At 35.7% G+C, this 17,103-nt stretch overlaps 1 protein-coding gene across 1 annotated transcript in view; it reads right to left on the minus strand.

The window, feature by feature from the left end:
• Positions 1–16,091, minus strand: part of FAP (fibroblast activation protein alpha) — a 73,568-nt gene extending 57,477 nt beyond the window's left edge. The window contains exons 1-4 of the mRNA XM_077154014.1: positions 16,020–16,091; positions 15,869–15,932; positions 15,462–15,546; positions 291–389 (exon numbers count right to left, since the gene is read on the minus strand). Coding sequence (XP_077010129.1) covers positions 291–389; positions 15,462–15,546; positions 15,869–15,874 — 190 coding nt within the window. The 5' untranslated portion in view covers positions 15,875–15,932; positions 16,020–16,091. The remainder of the gene's footprint in view (positions 1–290; positions 390–15,461; positions 15,547–15,868; positions 15,933–16,019) is intronic.
• Positions 16,092–17,103: the final 1,012 nt, after the last annotated feature.

The following is a 17,103-nucleotide window of genomic DNA, read 5'->3' on the forward strand; positions in this document are numbered from 1 at the left end:
CACATCTTCCACTCTGAAAAGCTATGCTTGCACATTCAAATTTTTTTCAGTAATGCAGTCTCAACTTTGACTTTTTTGCTAAAACTCCTACTGACTTCTTTACCGTTGGCCAAATCCTATCTGGGTGATTCTACCAAAGTGCTCTGGTGGATGCCTGAACTCTCCAGATAATTGCTCCTTTTGTCTGTTTTAAGTGATATGGTTTCATTGCCACAAAGAAGCATTGGCACTAAAAAACACATACATCAACCCCCCCCCCCCCCCAAGATATAAAGAAATAGCTAACTTACCTGAAATCCAGTTTGGAAAAAATGTTTTATAAGAAAATGTTCCATTTAAAATATCCTTCAGTGTGAGTGCTCTTGTTGAACTATCTTCAGAATTATGTACTTTGGGGAAGGAAGAAACATATTATTCTTAAAAAGAAGGTTAGTAACTCAAATAACAAATTTGAATATTGGCTTCCGTTGATTCTCTCCCTGTTTTGGCTGGTTTAACATCTGATGGTGATGTTTGCTGGGTCTCAAGCATCTCTAAACATCCATGTCAGCTGTGCTCTGAGCTCTCTGCAAAATGTTTCCTCTTTTAAAAGGCTCTAGTAAACTAATCAAGACCTACCTGGAATGGGTAGAGTCACATCTCTATCTAATGAAAAGGTCATGCCTACAATTGAGCACACCATATCTCCACAGAGATAATCTAATCAAAAGTTCCCACCTAAAATATTGAATCAGTATTAAAAGTAATAGCTGGGGCAACTTTTTTTTCATTTAATGAAAAAAATCCGCCATTGACTAGGTGCTTGTTCAACGCCTATCTTAGTAACTATAAGATATGTATGAGATCTTATTTTTTCTAGAGAGGTTAACAGACAGAGAGAGGTACTTTGGATGGAAGAGAAAACCGGTTGAAATGTAACTAGAGGAGGATGACAGAAGGACTAAAAATGGAGGGCCGTGCTGGGCAATTGCGACTATGCTTTAGGCAGTGAAGAGTTATCACAGATTTCTGAGGAGTAAGATGAGATGAGGTTCCAACAACTATAGGTCTTGCAGAGTTGGGATTGCAGACCATGTGGGTTTGACTAAAAAAACCCAGTCCCTTAAGCAGTTCACTGTATTTCCACACATATGCTTGACTTGGATTTCTACTGATTTATCAATGATGCATTTTAGCATCCCAGATGGTTGGACGAGACCAGTCAGAATCCTTACCTTCAGAAGTGGCAAAATAAGGGATTAATCAACAGAGATGATTTCTTATTCTGATGAGGGATTGTTATAAAGATTACGTGGACCAGAATGAAAGAAAATCACATTACCTTTAAAAGTTTATTTTAGAAATTCCAGGTGTGGAGTTTTCCCACATAAAAGCTAACCTAGTAGAGCTCACAAACCACAGAAAATTTCATCTACACTTGAATCCTCCAAAACAATCGTTTTTCAAACGACTTCATTCTCAGAAACAAACTCATTATAGACACCAAAACAGTCAGATAATCCGATTATTTGTACGTCAATCAATTTCCAATCCTTTTTCATACTTGTGTTGTCACTCTTCATCATTTCCACCTTAGCCTTTTTTCAGACCCCCCACTTAGAGAACCAAAATTTATGGAAATTTCCTATATCAATAGTGATAGTATTATGAATCAGCATATTCTCTGGTGAAACTAAATATGTCAAAGAAAAGAATTGTAACTTTATCCTCTTGCTTCTTTACCCTTCTGTGATTTTCCATAATTCTCAGGATAAAGACCAAAAATTATAACCGGGATCACAGGACCTAACTGATCTGGGCCAAATCTACCCTTTCCTGCCTCATTCTTACTTTCTAGGATCTGCTTTCTGCTCTTCGAATACTTGCTTCTTTCAGAGCACTGGCACATTTTTTCTCCCTCTCCCTCTGCCTTATAACTTCTTTTCATTCTTTAGTACTCAATTCATGGGCCACTTTCTCTGGGAAACTCTTCTTGACCCCTGGTTTAGGTCAGGCTCTCTTGCTACACATTCCCATAGAACTATGTTTCTTTCTGTGAGAGCACTTGCCTTGGTTTATAATCCTTTGTGTATTCAAGCAATTATTTTATCAATATTTCTCCACCTCGCACTGTCATCTCCAAACAATCACCATAAGGGCAGCCACCATGTCTAGTTTTGCTCACCATTTCATTACCAGTGTCTAGTACACACAGGCATTTAAAAAATATTAATTGAATAAATGAATATATGAATCGTAGGATGGATGGTTGGATGGATGAGATTTGTAGTCTCTTCTTTAAAGAATGGTTCTACTACTAATTTCCTGTAAGATTTTGGGAAATCTTTGGCATCCCTGTCTGTTCACTGGTAAAATAAGGGACTAGACAAGACAATGATGATAATATTTTCTAGCTCTACCATTGTAGATCCTGAAATCTGACATTCAGCCTTTTCCATGAACATTATAGTTACATAAATATACTGCCATGTGATAAGAACAAATTTATCAACCAGATAATGTCACCTTCTGCTATTTTAACTGACACAAGCTGATGCATGGATGACCCACACAGTTTATTAAGAGTATGATGATTTTTTTCCCTAAATTAACCAAAAGTTAATCTGGTGGCTATAGGAAAGGTGAACCCCTTTGGATCCAGAAACTGAATACTTAATAACACTAGGTTTTTCTAGTTTAAAAAAAAATCACCTTCCTACATCCTCTTTGCATCTTAAATAAGGTCACACATGCCATAAAATGATTCATAATGAAAGTTCTTCTACCTAGTTGAATGTTCTTATACAGAATTTGTACCAGGCATTTTGTATTCTGGCTCAATAACTTAGAGACCATTTTATTACAATAACATTAGAATAAATCTATGTATTTTAATTAATTTTATTTTGCATCCCTTAGAGCAAATCGCAATCTGTGTCTGATATAGCCAAGTGTGCCAGTTTGAAGTTATTATATACCCCAGAAAAGTCTTGCTTTAATCCTGATCCTATCTTGTGGAGTAGCCATTTCTTTTCTTTTTTTTGGCATGGGCAGGCACTGGGAATCAAACCCAGGTCTCTTGCATGGCAGGTGAGAACTCTGCTTGCTGAGCCATTGTGGCTTGCCCCAGCTATTACTTTTAATACTGATTCAATATTTTAGGTGGGAACTTTTGATTAGATTATCTCTGTGGAGATATGGTGTGCTCAATTGTAGGCATGACCTTTTCATTAGATAGAGATGTGACTCTACCCATTCCAGGTAGGTCTTGATTAGTTTACTAGAGCCTTTTAAAAGAGGAAACATTTTGCAGAGAGCTCAGAGCACAGCTGACATGGATGTTTAGAGATGCTTGGGACCCAGCAAACATCACCATCAGATGTTAAACCAGCCAAAACAGGGAGAGAATCAAGGGAAGCCAAGAGATAAAGCCAACCCTGAAGAAGCAAAGTGTGGAACCCCCACAGGAACAGGAGTTGAAAGCAATGGAGCCCAGGAGCAAGGGACCAGCAGATGCCAACCAGGTGACTTTTTGATATTAAGTACAAAAATTAATATAACCTTGGCTATGTCTTTTTTTGAAATCTAACAATAATGCTTTGGTGTGGCCAATGAATTATATTGTAGTTTTCCTACTTTAGTATCTTTGAATATAAATTCCTTACCTAGAATTATGCGTATAGATAACTCCATCACTATAATTAACCTTTATCTTTATAGAAAGTTAAAGTAATTGAGATAAGTCAAGTGAAAAAATTAGCTCTATGCCTGGCACATGGTAAGCAATCAGTAAGTGTTAGCTTTCAATATATCATAGCTCATCAAATAAACACTTAAGATTAGTGTTTTGTACCCTAGTTTGAACACTGGAACTTTTGTTTAGTTTGAATATTATTAAAATAGTTTGGAAAATGCAGTTTCAGATTAGACTCTCAACATATATAATAAAAGCTTATTTTTATTCTAATCTATTGAAATTTGCCAATTGTTCTTGGAAAACGTTGGCTACCACACTATGCCATAAATGAAATATTAAAATTGTAATCATAAGCTTAATTAAATGTTGTATATATGGATACATAAAATTTATTTTTTAAAAAGTTTCAAATTTTTAAAAAATACTTCTTAATTTTTCTTTTCATTTCATTAATAAACATGCTGGTACTTATCAGATTTCTCAAAAACAGTCCAAATATCAATTATTTGCTCCTTTAGAATCTCTTAATTTAGATTATCCAGAAAGGTTATACATGAGAGTATATTTCATACTACTTCCTGGTTTGTCATTTACTTTATATGGGTTCATATAGTTATAAATGCCAGTGATAAATATAGAGAGCATAGCATATGCCATATTATGACCCAGAAAATATTTATAAAATAATTCTGAACATCTGTTAATTGTACTACTAATTGCCATAATGAGACTAATCCCCATGACCACCCAAGAACTGATGGGTGGATGTATGGAAAACAATTCAAATAAGCCAACTACATTTATGTGGGAATGAGGCTTATGGCCCAGGCTGGGTGGGGTAGGATGATTTTTCTTAACCTTGCATTATCTTCCTAAACTCCCACTTCCAAGAGCCAGGGCTTGGAAGGTGTAATCAGGCTAGAGTTGGGCTGGGCACAGAGTGATCCCAGTTCTAATTGGAGCAGTTTTAATTAGGCATTCTTCTCTTCCTACTGAAAATGGACCACATGTTCATAAACACCATGGAGTAATGTATTTATCTGAAATGTTATATTAGGTCACAAGTGAAGAGAAGGAATAAAACATAAAGTTTGCTAGAATTTCCAATGTAAGCTCCAATTAGTTATTTCTATATACAGGAAGATATTAAGCATAATAATGTTTTGCTGCACTATTAATGTTGACTGATACCAGTCACCAGTAGAAATGATCTTCCACCATGCTCTACTGAAAATACCATTGTCTTACTGCTGTCTCAATACCTAACTAAATTTCATGAACATTATCCCTTTTCTTCTGTATATTTTTGCGGCAAAGTAATTGTATAAGGCATAGAGGTTGCATTTGATTTTTGCCAGCATATGTCCAAGGGCTAAGATTGTTCTTGGCATACAGTGGGAGCACAATAAATATTTGTTGAGTCAAAAATAAACCAACTTTGCAGATTTTGTATTAACTTGCTTTTGTTAATTCTTGCACCCAAAATATACTACCCTTAATCTCTACCTTCTTGTCTATGTTGGAAATTTTGTGTATGTACTCTTCTAACTAGATATGTGTTCATTTAAATATATATGCAAATTTGGACTTTGGAGCTGCTAAAACACACATTTCTGGGCTTTATCTTAAACCCACTGAATCAGAATCTCTGGGGATGGAAACCTGGTAGTTTTTATTTTTACCAAGCCCTCCAGATAAGTCTGCAAATTCAAAATTCCAATCTAATGATGTCACAGAATCCTCTTAGTTCAATATATTCCTGTGGTGGTGCTGGACTACACAGTAATTCATATCTCATGGGGCACAGATGCCATATGACTACGTATTGATGGTGCCTTCTGAGGAATAATAATGCTCCACTTTAGTGGTTAAGACACTACAGTGACATGGCTATTACTTGTTTCATGAGGCTATGCCCAAATGGACTTTTCCCAGGTACATTCCTTCTGTTGATCCTTGAGAAGTGAAGTATGATTCTGTCCCAGATTAGATTTAAGCAATATTGCAGGGAAAGAATTGGGTTATTGTTTTTCAGTGTCTTAAATGTGTGTATGTCTGTGTGTTTCTGTATGTGTAAATCAGCATAAAATGCCTGTTCATGGCACCATACACATTACGAAAGTTCAAGTTACCTGGAAAATATTCCATAATAATTATTCAATAATAATGTTTAATTAATGTTTGATAATATAATGTCAGTGATCATAAATAAGTATTCAATCACTTTCTAGATAATGTTTTAATATCAAAATATCTTTTTTTTTGAAATGTAGTCTTTCAATGATTTTGGAAGTTTAATTTTGGCATTCATAATTTTCAAACTCTAAGAGTTGAACAGAAGTCCAAATGAATTCTGAAAGCATGTATCTCTTCTATAATGCAATTGACACTTACTTGATTAACACTTAATCAAGTGCTCGTATATTCAGTTTGGCCCATCTTTACCATAGTTACTCATAAGCCACTTAAACACTCTAATTAATTCAGCTTTAATTATTTGTATTTTCAGCTTCTTAAAGCAAAGCAGAAACTTATTTCAATTAGAATCCAAGAAATTACAATTCACAGAAGTGATTCATAGGCAAGACATGATTCACTAGTTTCCTAATTCTTTCTTAAAACTTTCTGCTTATTCTTTATTAGGATTCTGGTTTTATTTCTGCCATTTAATTTTCTAGTCCTAAAAAATTGAGACTGAGTATTAGAACAGAGACATGTGATGGTAGCTCTAATAATCATCATAAACAGAGTGAGAAAATATGATTGGTTAAGTGGGCACAACATGGCTGGCAGGTCCTTTCCTTCTCACTTTAGTACTCGATTCAGAATTGAAGCTTAGGAAGCCACCCCAAGGATGGTGACACGGGCTCCCAGGCACACAGCCGACTCTGCAGAGATGCTGTCAGTGAGGCGGCTTCCACTCTAGCCATCACATCAGATCATGTTTTTTTCTGGGGTAAGCGCCACAGAGACAAGTGTAGTAAATATTAGGGTAGAAAAATCTTTTAGCCCACTAACAATGTATTTTGAAATCTACCACTTACAAACTTGGGTAAACACCGACAATCTTGAAAAAACAAATCAGCAACACAAAGTGTTATAATTTACTAAATTCCTGTAAGTGCCACCCACTCTGCATGCATCATCCCATTTAATCCTCACAGCAACCCTCTGGGATAAGTACTATTATTAATACTATTTTACAGAGGAGGAAATGGAAATTAGAGAAGTGAAGTAACTTGCTTTCTAAAAGCAGAGCTGGGATTTAAGTCCAGCTCCATCTGATTTTAGAGACTGGGCAGTGTACCACTATACTACAATTTAAATAGAAAACATATATGTAATAAAACAACACACTAACCCAAAAATAAGAACAAGAGGCTTGCAACACGCAAGAAGAGTAGAATAATTACACTAAAAAACCTAGGTTAAGAGAGAGTGAGCCAATTTGAGCTTTGTAGCAATCAATGCAGAAAATGTTGCTATAAAACTCTTACTGTCTTAGTTGAAGAATGCAGCAACTCTCAGCACCGAATGCAATTTTCCATGGTTCTTTGTTTATATAACATTGAACAACTTAAGCTATTCAAAGGAATGTTCAGGGATTCTTGTTTATGTTTTTCAAGGCATATTTGTGTGGATAAAGCTATGTTACTTTAATTAGGACCATTTTTATTCATGATGGCTAAAGATCAATATAATGCGTAAGAATGCTAAATGTTATTTTGATGACTCTGAAGATGAAAGCAAACCTTCAATACCAACTGTTTTCGAAGGCCTACTCAGTCTCCTGTGCCAGCTCATCCTCCTCTAATCCCTCCTTTAAATTTTGGCTCATATTAGTGTTGCTTGAGACCCAAGGAATAACTTTTTGAGGCATTTCATTCTTTCAGTTTCTGTCACATATCTCTAGGCTGACCACTAGCCAACCCCCTCAATCCTACCCCTACCTGATTCCCTCTGGATTTCTCCTTTGAAGTCCAGACTGTACTTTAAACTTCTTTAACATCTCCACTTGCATATCTCACAGGCACCTCAAAATCAACATGCCCAAAACTAAGAAAAAAAGAGTCCCTGCTCCTCCTCTATCCTTCTCCAAGGAAATGCTACTACCACGCCCGTAGTTCCTTGGTTGAAATACTTGGCAGTCTCCCTGGTCCTAAAGAATGCCAAACTGCTCTCTCCACATTCACTCTTGAAGCTATTCTGCATACAGAAAAGCAGAGCATGCCCTTTGAAATGCAAACCTATTTAATTCATTTCCCTATGGCTTCTCATGGCTTCAGGAAAATATCTAAACTCCAACCACTCTAAATTCTACAGAAATGTGCATCATTTAGGATATGTCCTTTTTTGAAAATAGTTTTATTTCATGTTCTAGCTTGCTAGCTGCCAGAATGCAATATACTAGAAAAGGAATGGCTTTTAAGAAGGGGAATTTAATCAGTTGCTAGTTTACAGTTCCAAGGCTGAGAAAATGTTCCAATTAAAACAAGTCTATAGAAATATCCAATCTAAGGCATCCAGGGAAAGATACCTTGGATCAAGAAGGCCGATGAAGTTCAGGGTTTTTCTCTCAAGTGAGACGGCACATGGCAAACACAGAGTTTTCTCTCTCAGCTGGAAAGGCACATGGTGAACATGGTCAGGGTTCCTCTCTCATCTGGAAGGGCACATGGTGAACATGGCATCATCTCCTAGCTTCTTCTCCTGGCTTCCTGTTTCATGAAGCTCCCCAGGAGACATTTTCCTTCCTCATCTCCAAAGATCGCTGGCTCATGGACTCTCTGCTTTGTGGTGCTGCAGCATTCTCTGCTCTCTCTGAATTTCCTTCATTCTCCAAAATGTTTCCTCTTTTATAGAACTCCAGAAACTTCTCAAGACCCACCCAAATGGGTGGAGACATATCATCACCTAATCCAGTTTAACAACCATTCTTGACTAAATCACATCATCCAGGGAGATGATCTGATTACAGTTTCAAACATACAGTATTGCATAGGGATTATTCTGCCTTTATGAAATGGGATTTAGATTAAAACATGGCTTTTTTAGGGGGCATACATCCTTTCAAAACCAGCACATTTTACAACAACAACAAAAAAAACAGTTTAAAAATATATAGGCAGCTAGAGTAATATTACATAAAATAAATTCCTGAAAGCAAAAATTTGAAAATGTTGGGAATATAGGTCATTACTATAGCAAAGCTGATATTTGTAATAACTTTCTACTTGATATTCTGAGAATGTACACAGTTTTGATAATTAATAAAATGGTATTTAGGATATATCCTTTTATTTTTCTTTTTTAGTACCTTTATTGAGATATAATTCATATACCAAACAATTCACCCATTTAAAGTGCACAATTCGGTGGTTTTTAGTATACTCAGAGTCACAATCTGATTTTTAGAACATTTCCTTGCAATTCACAAAAGAAACTCCATACTCATTAGCTTACACTCCTTATTCCTTTTCCCTTCTGTTTCTAGTCTAAGAGTTTTTATCATAAAAGGGTGTTGAATTTTGTCAAATGCTTTTCTGCATTTATTGAGAGGATCATATGAGTTTTGCACTTTCTATGAATACAGATGTGCCGGTTTGAAATTGTCATGTACCCCAGAAAATCCATGTCCTTTAATCCTCATTCAATATTGCTAGGTGGGATCTTTTGATTGCTTCTATGGAGATGTGCCCCACCCAGTTGTGGGTGGTACCTTTTGATTAGGTGGTTTCCATGGAAATGTGTCTCCATCCATTCAAGGTGGGGCTGCTCACTTGAGCCCTTTAAGAGGGAACCATTTTGGAAAAAGCTTCAGTGCTGACAGAGACCACGTAGACCAGAAGACTTTGGAGATGAAGAAAATGCCCTTGGGGAAGATGCTTGAAGTGAGATGCCAGAGACCTCAGCAGATGCCAGCCACATGCCTTCCCAGCTGAGAGAGACATTCCAGATGGCATCAGCCTTTCTTGAGCGAAGGTAACCTCTTGTTGCTGCCTTAATTTGAACATTTTCATAGCCTCTGAAATGTAAACTTGCAGCTTAATGAATTTCCCTTTTAAAAGCCATTCCATTGCTGGTATATTGCATTCCAGCAGCTTTAACAAACTAGTACAACAGTATATTATATTAATTGAGTTTTGGATGTCAAGCCAAAACTCGCATTATGGGAGAAATCCTTTCTATCTGTTGCTAGGGTTTGGTTTGCTGGTAATTTGTTGAAGATTTTTGCATCTATATTCATAAGAAATATTAGCCTGTGTTTTCTTTTCAGGATATGTCTGTCTGGTTTTGGTATCAGGGTAATTCTGGTCTCACAGAACACTTTGGGAAGTGTTCCCTTCTATTTTTTTGGAAGAGTTTGTGAAGCATTGTTAATAATTCTTTAAATGTTTGGTAGAATTTACCAATGAAGCAATCTGGGCCTGGACTTTTCTTTGTGGGAAGATTTTAAATTGCTAATTCAATCTCTTCAGTTGTATGATTTTCCATTTCTTCTTGAGTAAGCTTTAGTAGGGTTGTTTTTTTCTAGAAATGTATTCATATCATCTAATTTACCTAGGTTTTTGACATACAGTTGTTCTAACCTGTTCCTTTAAAGAGTCTTAACACTGAGGTTTGTCTACCAACTATAAATCATAATCTGTATAAAAATTTTTGAATTAGCTACTAAGCAATACTATTCTTGTTATTATTCAAAGGAGTAAGCTACCCTATATTTAACATATAATTTTAGTTAATTCATAAGGATAAGGAAATGAAAAATAAGTTCTATTCTGTGCATACACTTGGCAAAAAATTAAAAATTTAGAGGCTGATTAGTATTTGATTAGTTGTACCATGAAATGATAATTTCAATTTGTACCTACTGCATTAATTATTGTCGTATTTCAAGACTCAGGTTGACGGCCTGGTTCTTAAAAACTTTTTCTTCTGATTCTGCAACCCCTGTTTGAACCTTAGAACATGTTTTCCTAAAGGTGTATATATGACTAGATATTCTTGTGTAAATTGTAACTCAATTCACTTTGGAAATTAGAGACAGGGAAACTTTTTGGAGTAATGGGAATCATCCTAAGTCTTGGGTTATTTTCTAAAATATTTAGAATTTGGCAAAATTCAAAGAGTTTGGTAAGATTTACCTTCTCTGATTTTAAAATCCAAGTACAAATTAAAAGAAATATAACCTGAAAACTTGATTTATTTACTTTCAACTCAAGAGCTGTTTTATGTCCATGAACTTTCTGAACCTTTTCCTCAGCCTTTTAACTTCCCCATATTTCCTCCAAAAGAACAGTGAATAAATAAGCTTAAAACTCTTAAGATGTTTGAGGGAAGTTGTTTCACAATTCTGAATGCTGATACTGAGAAAAGTTCAAGTTTTAAAACATATTCACATCTACTCTGAAGATTATTTAATCTCACATATATCTTATTATTTTTAATGTGATTTTGAGATTATAGGAGTAGTAAAAGTATTGCCACTGATGTTACTACTACTACTACTACTAACTTCTGCCTGCACATAGACATTTTAAATGGTATTTTTCTTACAAAATACTGATCTCTGCTCTATCCAAATTGTATGTAATTTCAGCTGTCTTCTGAAATATATTATATGAATCATCATTTAGATAAGTAGATGATTACTAGAAATTGTATCTACATATGTATATACATGCATATATACACAATTATTACAAATTGTATGCACACATGCATATACACACACACATATAAATGGGTGTGCATATGATAAAAAATCCATTTGTACATACATATTTTCCTGTGTTGATTTGTTTAAATAATTTTTTTATTTCATAGCTATCAGTTTCCTCTTGATTCCTTGAACTTTCCAAACTCTTTCCCCAGTGCACTGAGGATTGTCTCCCTGCTTGTGTCTTCCTGTTTTTAAGGTCTCAGCTCAAACAAAGCCTCAGAGAAGGCTTCACCGACCACCCCTTACCCCAGATGTGCTCTACTACACTTCTGAAGCATCTCAATTTGAAAGATTCTGCTAACTTATTTGTTTACTTGTTTACCATTAGACTGGACGTTTCCTAAAGGCAGAGATTTGGTCTGTCATGTCCTAGGTGCCTGGTGTTTAGACAGTGCTCAGTAAATAATTAGTGGACAAATATGTGAACTATCCAGGAGCCCACTGTGGCATCAACTGCTTCTCTCTTACTCACTACCATGGACTGACCCAACGTTGTCAGATGGCCTGATAATTCAAGAGAAGCCAACTGTATGAATTTTTATGTGATTTTTTTTATTTTTAATTATTGGAAACTAATAAAAGTTTACATAACACACTGCAGGACCAAGGCAACAATAAACACAACTATAAAATAGTAACAATAAAAGAAAAGGCGGTAAAAGTAGATAAGAGGACTTGTGGGACGTCTAAGGCTGGTCTCACAATGGTTCTCCTATCACTGAGAGACACAGAGGCCCTCCCTGAGCAGGAGCGCTTGTGATTTCTTCACATTGCATAACCCTTTCTTTATTTTTTCTCTTCTTTTTCACCTTTGCTTTTCCCTTAGGGTTGCCAATGACCTGCTGGTGGGCCTTACAGACAAAAGTTTCCACAAAATAGTTGTTGGTTTTGGTCCAAGGGGGTAGGGATATAACAGGGATGATGTTTACTTTCAGAATTAAGAAAAACATTGTTGGAGCTGATACACGTCACACAGGTCTACTCTCTGTCTTTGTGTGTTTATGTATGTATACATATATATTCAGTTGGAGAATACAATAAGACGCTAGCTACTAATTATTAAGTAGCTAATGCACGTGAGGAGCTTTAGAAAAATAATAGCCAACAGTTACTGAATGTTTGCTATGCATAATGTGACAAACTCCATATTCTGTAGAGCCCAAGCAGAAGGCAAATAGTTACTACAATTCCTTTCACCAAGTTCCATGAATCCAAAAACTATAAATCATGAGACAAGACCATAAAGAATTCACTTGAGAAATTCTGGAGCCTTTATAACCCTCCAATTTAGTTTAGGTTGTTGTGTGTGTGTGTCTGTGTGTGTGTGTGTGTGTGTGTGTTTTCTTTTTTTATTTTACTATTATTATTTTTTGACCTCTGTACATTTCTTGAAATGAAAGATCTAATTTTGGCTTTGGAGTCAACAAAAAACAAGGGTAAGGTGGAAAAGTTTAGTTTCCACTCTAGGTCTGGTGGCAACTCAATATAAGAAGGATGAGTTTGAGAAGAAGAGTCTCAAAAGGAAAAGTTGGAAGCAGGATGGGAGAAAGGGAATCCTTGAGAAAGGTAGGCTAAGGCCAAAAGAACAGTTTGCAACGAGGTGATAAAATCTCATGTGTGGAAAAATGGAAAATTTTGGAAGTTTTCCAAAAAGTTGTCCCTTATAGTCATTGTAATGTAATGTACATAGTAATGTAAATGTAATGTAAATTTACATTACAATGTAACTGATCAGTTTCCAGAGGGAAATCTAGGGGACTGCAACATACCCAACTTTGCATACCCAACAACTGTCACAATGATGGGCATGTGATTAGTGGGGATGCGATGTGATTAATATGAACACATTAATTTAAATGAGTGAAGGTTTCTTAAGTGTATCATTAAGTTTATGAGAGGAAGATTGTTCTTATGCTGGACTATAAATCCTGGGCTAAGAATACAAGGGCACCCAGGACAAAGGTGAGGTACCAGGGTTTCTGATGTGGTAAAGAGTGGATCCTAAGCAGGACTTCAGTTAGTTTTTCATTATCTATTCTTAACTTCCCTTCCTCCATGCCCTCTACTGTCCTGCCAGCTCAGATCCTGTTCTCATCAAGCAGTGGGAAGATGAGAGTAGAGGACCTGACCTCCCAGTCTGGGGCTAATTCTGTAGCTGTTAGGGTGGGGAACAGACGGGAGAAAGAAGTCAGGACCATCAGGGCTGCCTGCAGCGCTGACTCAAGAGAAGCAGGACTTCTTTCCCTGGAACTGTCTCAAAGTAGGGGAATGGACCATTCCATTTACAAGTTATTTAAATGACGTTCTGGGAAGTGCTTCAGAAAATTTAGAAAGGGAGTGATATTATAGACAAAAATATTTCTCAGCATTTAGGTGATTCTTTTCTGTTTTTGAACGAGTACTAAAAATTTATCTCAAATTTAATTTGATTAGTTCATCTTACCAAGAAATTGCTTTGCTCAGAATTATTTTGTTGGTTGAAAACAGAAAACTATAGAGGTGGCATAAAGCTCTTCATACTATGTGTTGTTCATACTGTATACTTACGCATATACTATACATTTCATTTGGAAAGAGGGTAAGGATTGGAATTACATATGTATATTTATACACATATTTCTCACATTTACTTGTACAAATGTCTGTATGTGCATAGACATATATACCATTTGTAAATATACTAAAAATCATGGCTCAAATTTGGACATGAAGACGATGGGCTCACAATAAAATCCATACATTTTTGTTTCTCAGAAGATTTATTTCTCGGGGAAGAAAATGTCAGTTTTGAGTAAGGTCGAGCTCCTTTAAAAATCATTAGCTAATTTTGAATGGATTTGCATCCAAAGGATCAATTGCCCCTGACAATTGCTGGTAAAGAGGGAAATGTGACCCTGTAGTTCTTGAGGTGAAAGACTTGCCTGAAAACAGCTTTATCTCAAAAAAAAATTGTACATACTGCACACTTCTCCACACCATAAGAACAATTTTGTTCTGGCAGAGAGTAGGAATAAGGAATATTCAGTGATTAACACTGAAGATGCAAGAACACTCATTGCCTTTTGCCTCTTTGGTCAGTCTCTTCATCTTTTTTTTTTTTTTTTTAATTCTGTGACAATCCCACCAGCATTTTGAATTTTTCAAAACCCTTTTCTCTTCCTCATTATTTTTAAAGCAGCAGATTATTCAGGGGTCATACAGTTTTCAGCTGAAGTCTTATCATTGATGCTTCTTTACCATCAGTTAACTTGTAACCAAAGATATTTCTCATCTTAGCTATCATGAGCTTTTAATATCCGCTGGTACAAACTTTCCCTACACCTAGACTCTCTGGGGCATTTTGATCTGCTATCGTCATTTTTCCCCTGTTTTAGAAGTTTAAACTCCTGTTCATAAATATTTTCATTAAAAATTATTCCCCTAACTTCACTGAATTCTCTATGTACAATCTTAATTTAAATTCAAACTGGTTCCAATATTAGTGCAAAGTATCTTCCAATTTTTAGTGATGAGAGATCAATGTTAACCTAGGCCTTTTAAAAAAAGAACTGACTTATCACTAGTCATATTATATCTTCCAAAACAAATTTATTGTTCATTGCTACTAAATCTTAGACCAAAAATTTCTTTTTTCTATACAGCTGTTCCTAAAACCTCTATTTTTCAACTTCGTCCCTAAATTTCTGGAAAGACCATTTCAGCAACAAAAACCTCCATAGGCTGTTTTAACTTTTCCGTTCTTAACTCATTTTTGCTTTCCATGAGGAAAACCTAATAATGAAAAGTGAGGTTAGTTCAAAAAATTGTCTCTAAATTTAGCATAGATTTTGGAGGGGTGTGGGGGTGATGCAAGCTCTGTTCCTTTTCCTATCGGTGTTTTAAATTCTTCAGTATTTCTGGTCTTGCAAAATGACATATCTATGGGCTTCTACATTTTCTTAGAAATAATAGACTTACTTTGGAAAATAAGCACTTAGGGAATGTTAATTCACTTGTGACCATGCATTACTGTATTTTCCAAGCTATTATAGGCAGATGGAGTAAATTACAGAAAATCCTTACCTCTTGAAGGCCGTAAAACAATGCACATCACCAATAAAGCAAGCACAGCAGAAGTGGCAATTCCAAATACAATTTTTAACCATGTCTATATAAAATAAAAAAAGTTAAGCATATACACAGTTTCTGCTAAAGAGAAGAAATGGCAAGATTTTGTTTACACCTAAATCCTACTTCTCCCTCTCCACAGAGCTTTTGATTGTCTTCTACTGATCTGGCAATAATTGCTGGAATTCCTCCAACTCTGCAAGGACAAATGTTTCTACAGTATATTTAGAACAACCCCAGCTCATTGCAGGAAGTAAATACGTATGTATAAATCCTCACCTTCTAAACAATAGAAAATTCCAATCACACTCAATCCAGCCAGCCCTCTTTCTTTAGCAATTCCAAAGGTTGTATATACTAACCTTCATTTTTCCAGATGTTTTTGAAAGTTAGTTAATTCTAGCTTCAGAGCGTGGGTCACTGGATCTGTGAAAAACGTTGAAAAGAAGCAAGTTTGTCTTGCTAGTTGGAAGCTGAAGCCAGGACAAAGTTGTTTTATTTTTTTCCACGTACTTTTGAATACCGTGCCAAATTTCAAAAGATTTCTGTAAAATTAGAAACAGATTTTGGGGGCGTTCTTGGCCTTGAAATGAACTGTGAATGGTTCGAGGGAGGTTTTATAGCCTTCTCATCTTTGTAAATTCTACACCCACATCTGCTTACGTTGATATACAGAGGTTTTTAAACATTTTTTTTTTTAACAAGTTCTGGTTTACGTTTTATTTTCTTCTAGAAATCACTCACGGATCACTTTGACAAGCCACTAGCTTTCATGTAACTTTTCTATTTGCAACCAACAGAAGAATTTAAATTAATACAATTTTCCAGGCATGTACATGATACATAGCTCGAACTTTTAGCAAGAAAGAGGAAGAAAATTGAAGCCACATAGGATTTTGTGAGAAATACACCATATGACTGCACTTTTTTCTTTCTTTGGGAGATTATAAGGTACTGCAGACAGAAATGTTTTTCTTTCAGCACAATTTCTTTGTCCATATAGCACCATATGCACTTTCAGTAAATACAGAAGTTTAAAAATTCAACTGTCTAAACCCACGACTGCTTTACTTTAAAGAAATAAAATGCCATCTGGTGAAATTTAGTATGGGTTAGGTGTGTACGCACAGGCTAGAAAGATGGAAAGATCAGTAGGAATAATTTACCGACAGACCTTTTGAAGAATGGAAATGGCTTTGCAAAAGTGCTATTTTCGCTTCTCTGTTAGAATATTTTCTGGGAGCAGAGGGTATTTAGTAATTGTAAAGCCCTTAAAATAAATAAAAAAGCATTTGAAAAGAGAAGAAAGCTTTATGTGCAGCTTCATTTGGGCTAAATCCACATAATTACAAAGCAATTGGTCAACTTAACAGCTTCAGTAAAATATTGACTCATTTTTTTTTTCACAAAAGCAATTTTTTTGAGGATTCTGGCTGCTTCAATGCAATACGTGGATAGAGTCTGTGAGTCCATAAAACACAATTGCTAACCTACTGTTTCTTTAGTGTCTCCACTAATGATTTTCTTCTATAGGGAGTTTATAATGATCCAAACTTAAAACAGAGTTCAGGGTGCCTTTTCATAGACTGTTCATGAA

Source organism: Tamandua tetradactyla, chromosome 3 (assembly GCF_023851605.1).
Source record: "Tamandua tetradactyla isolate mTamTet1 chromosome 3, mTamTet1.pri, whole genome shotgun sequence".
NCBI classification, from domain to species: Eukaryota; Metazoa; Chordata; class Mammalia; order Pilosa; family Myrmecophagidae; genus Tamandua; species Tamandua tetradactyla.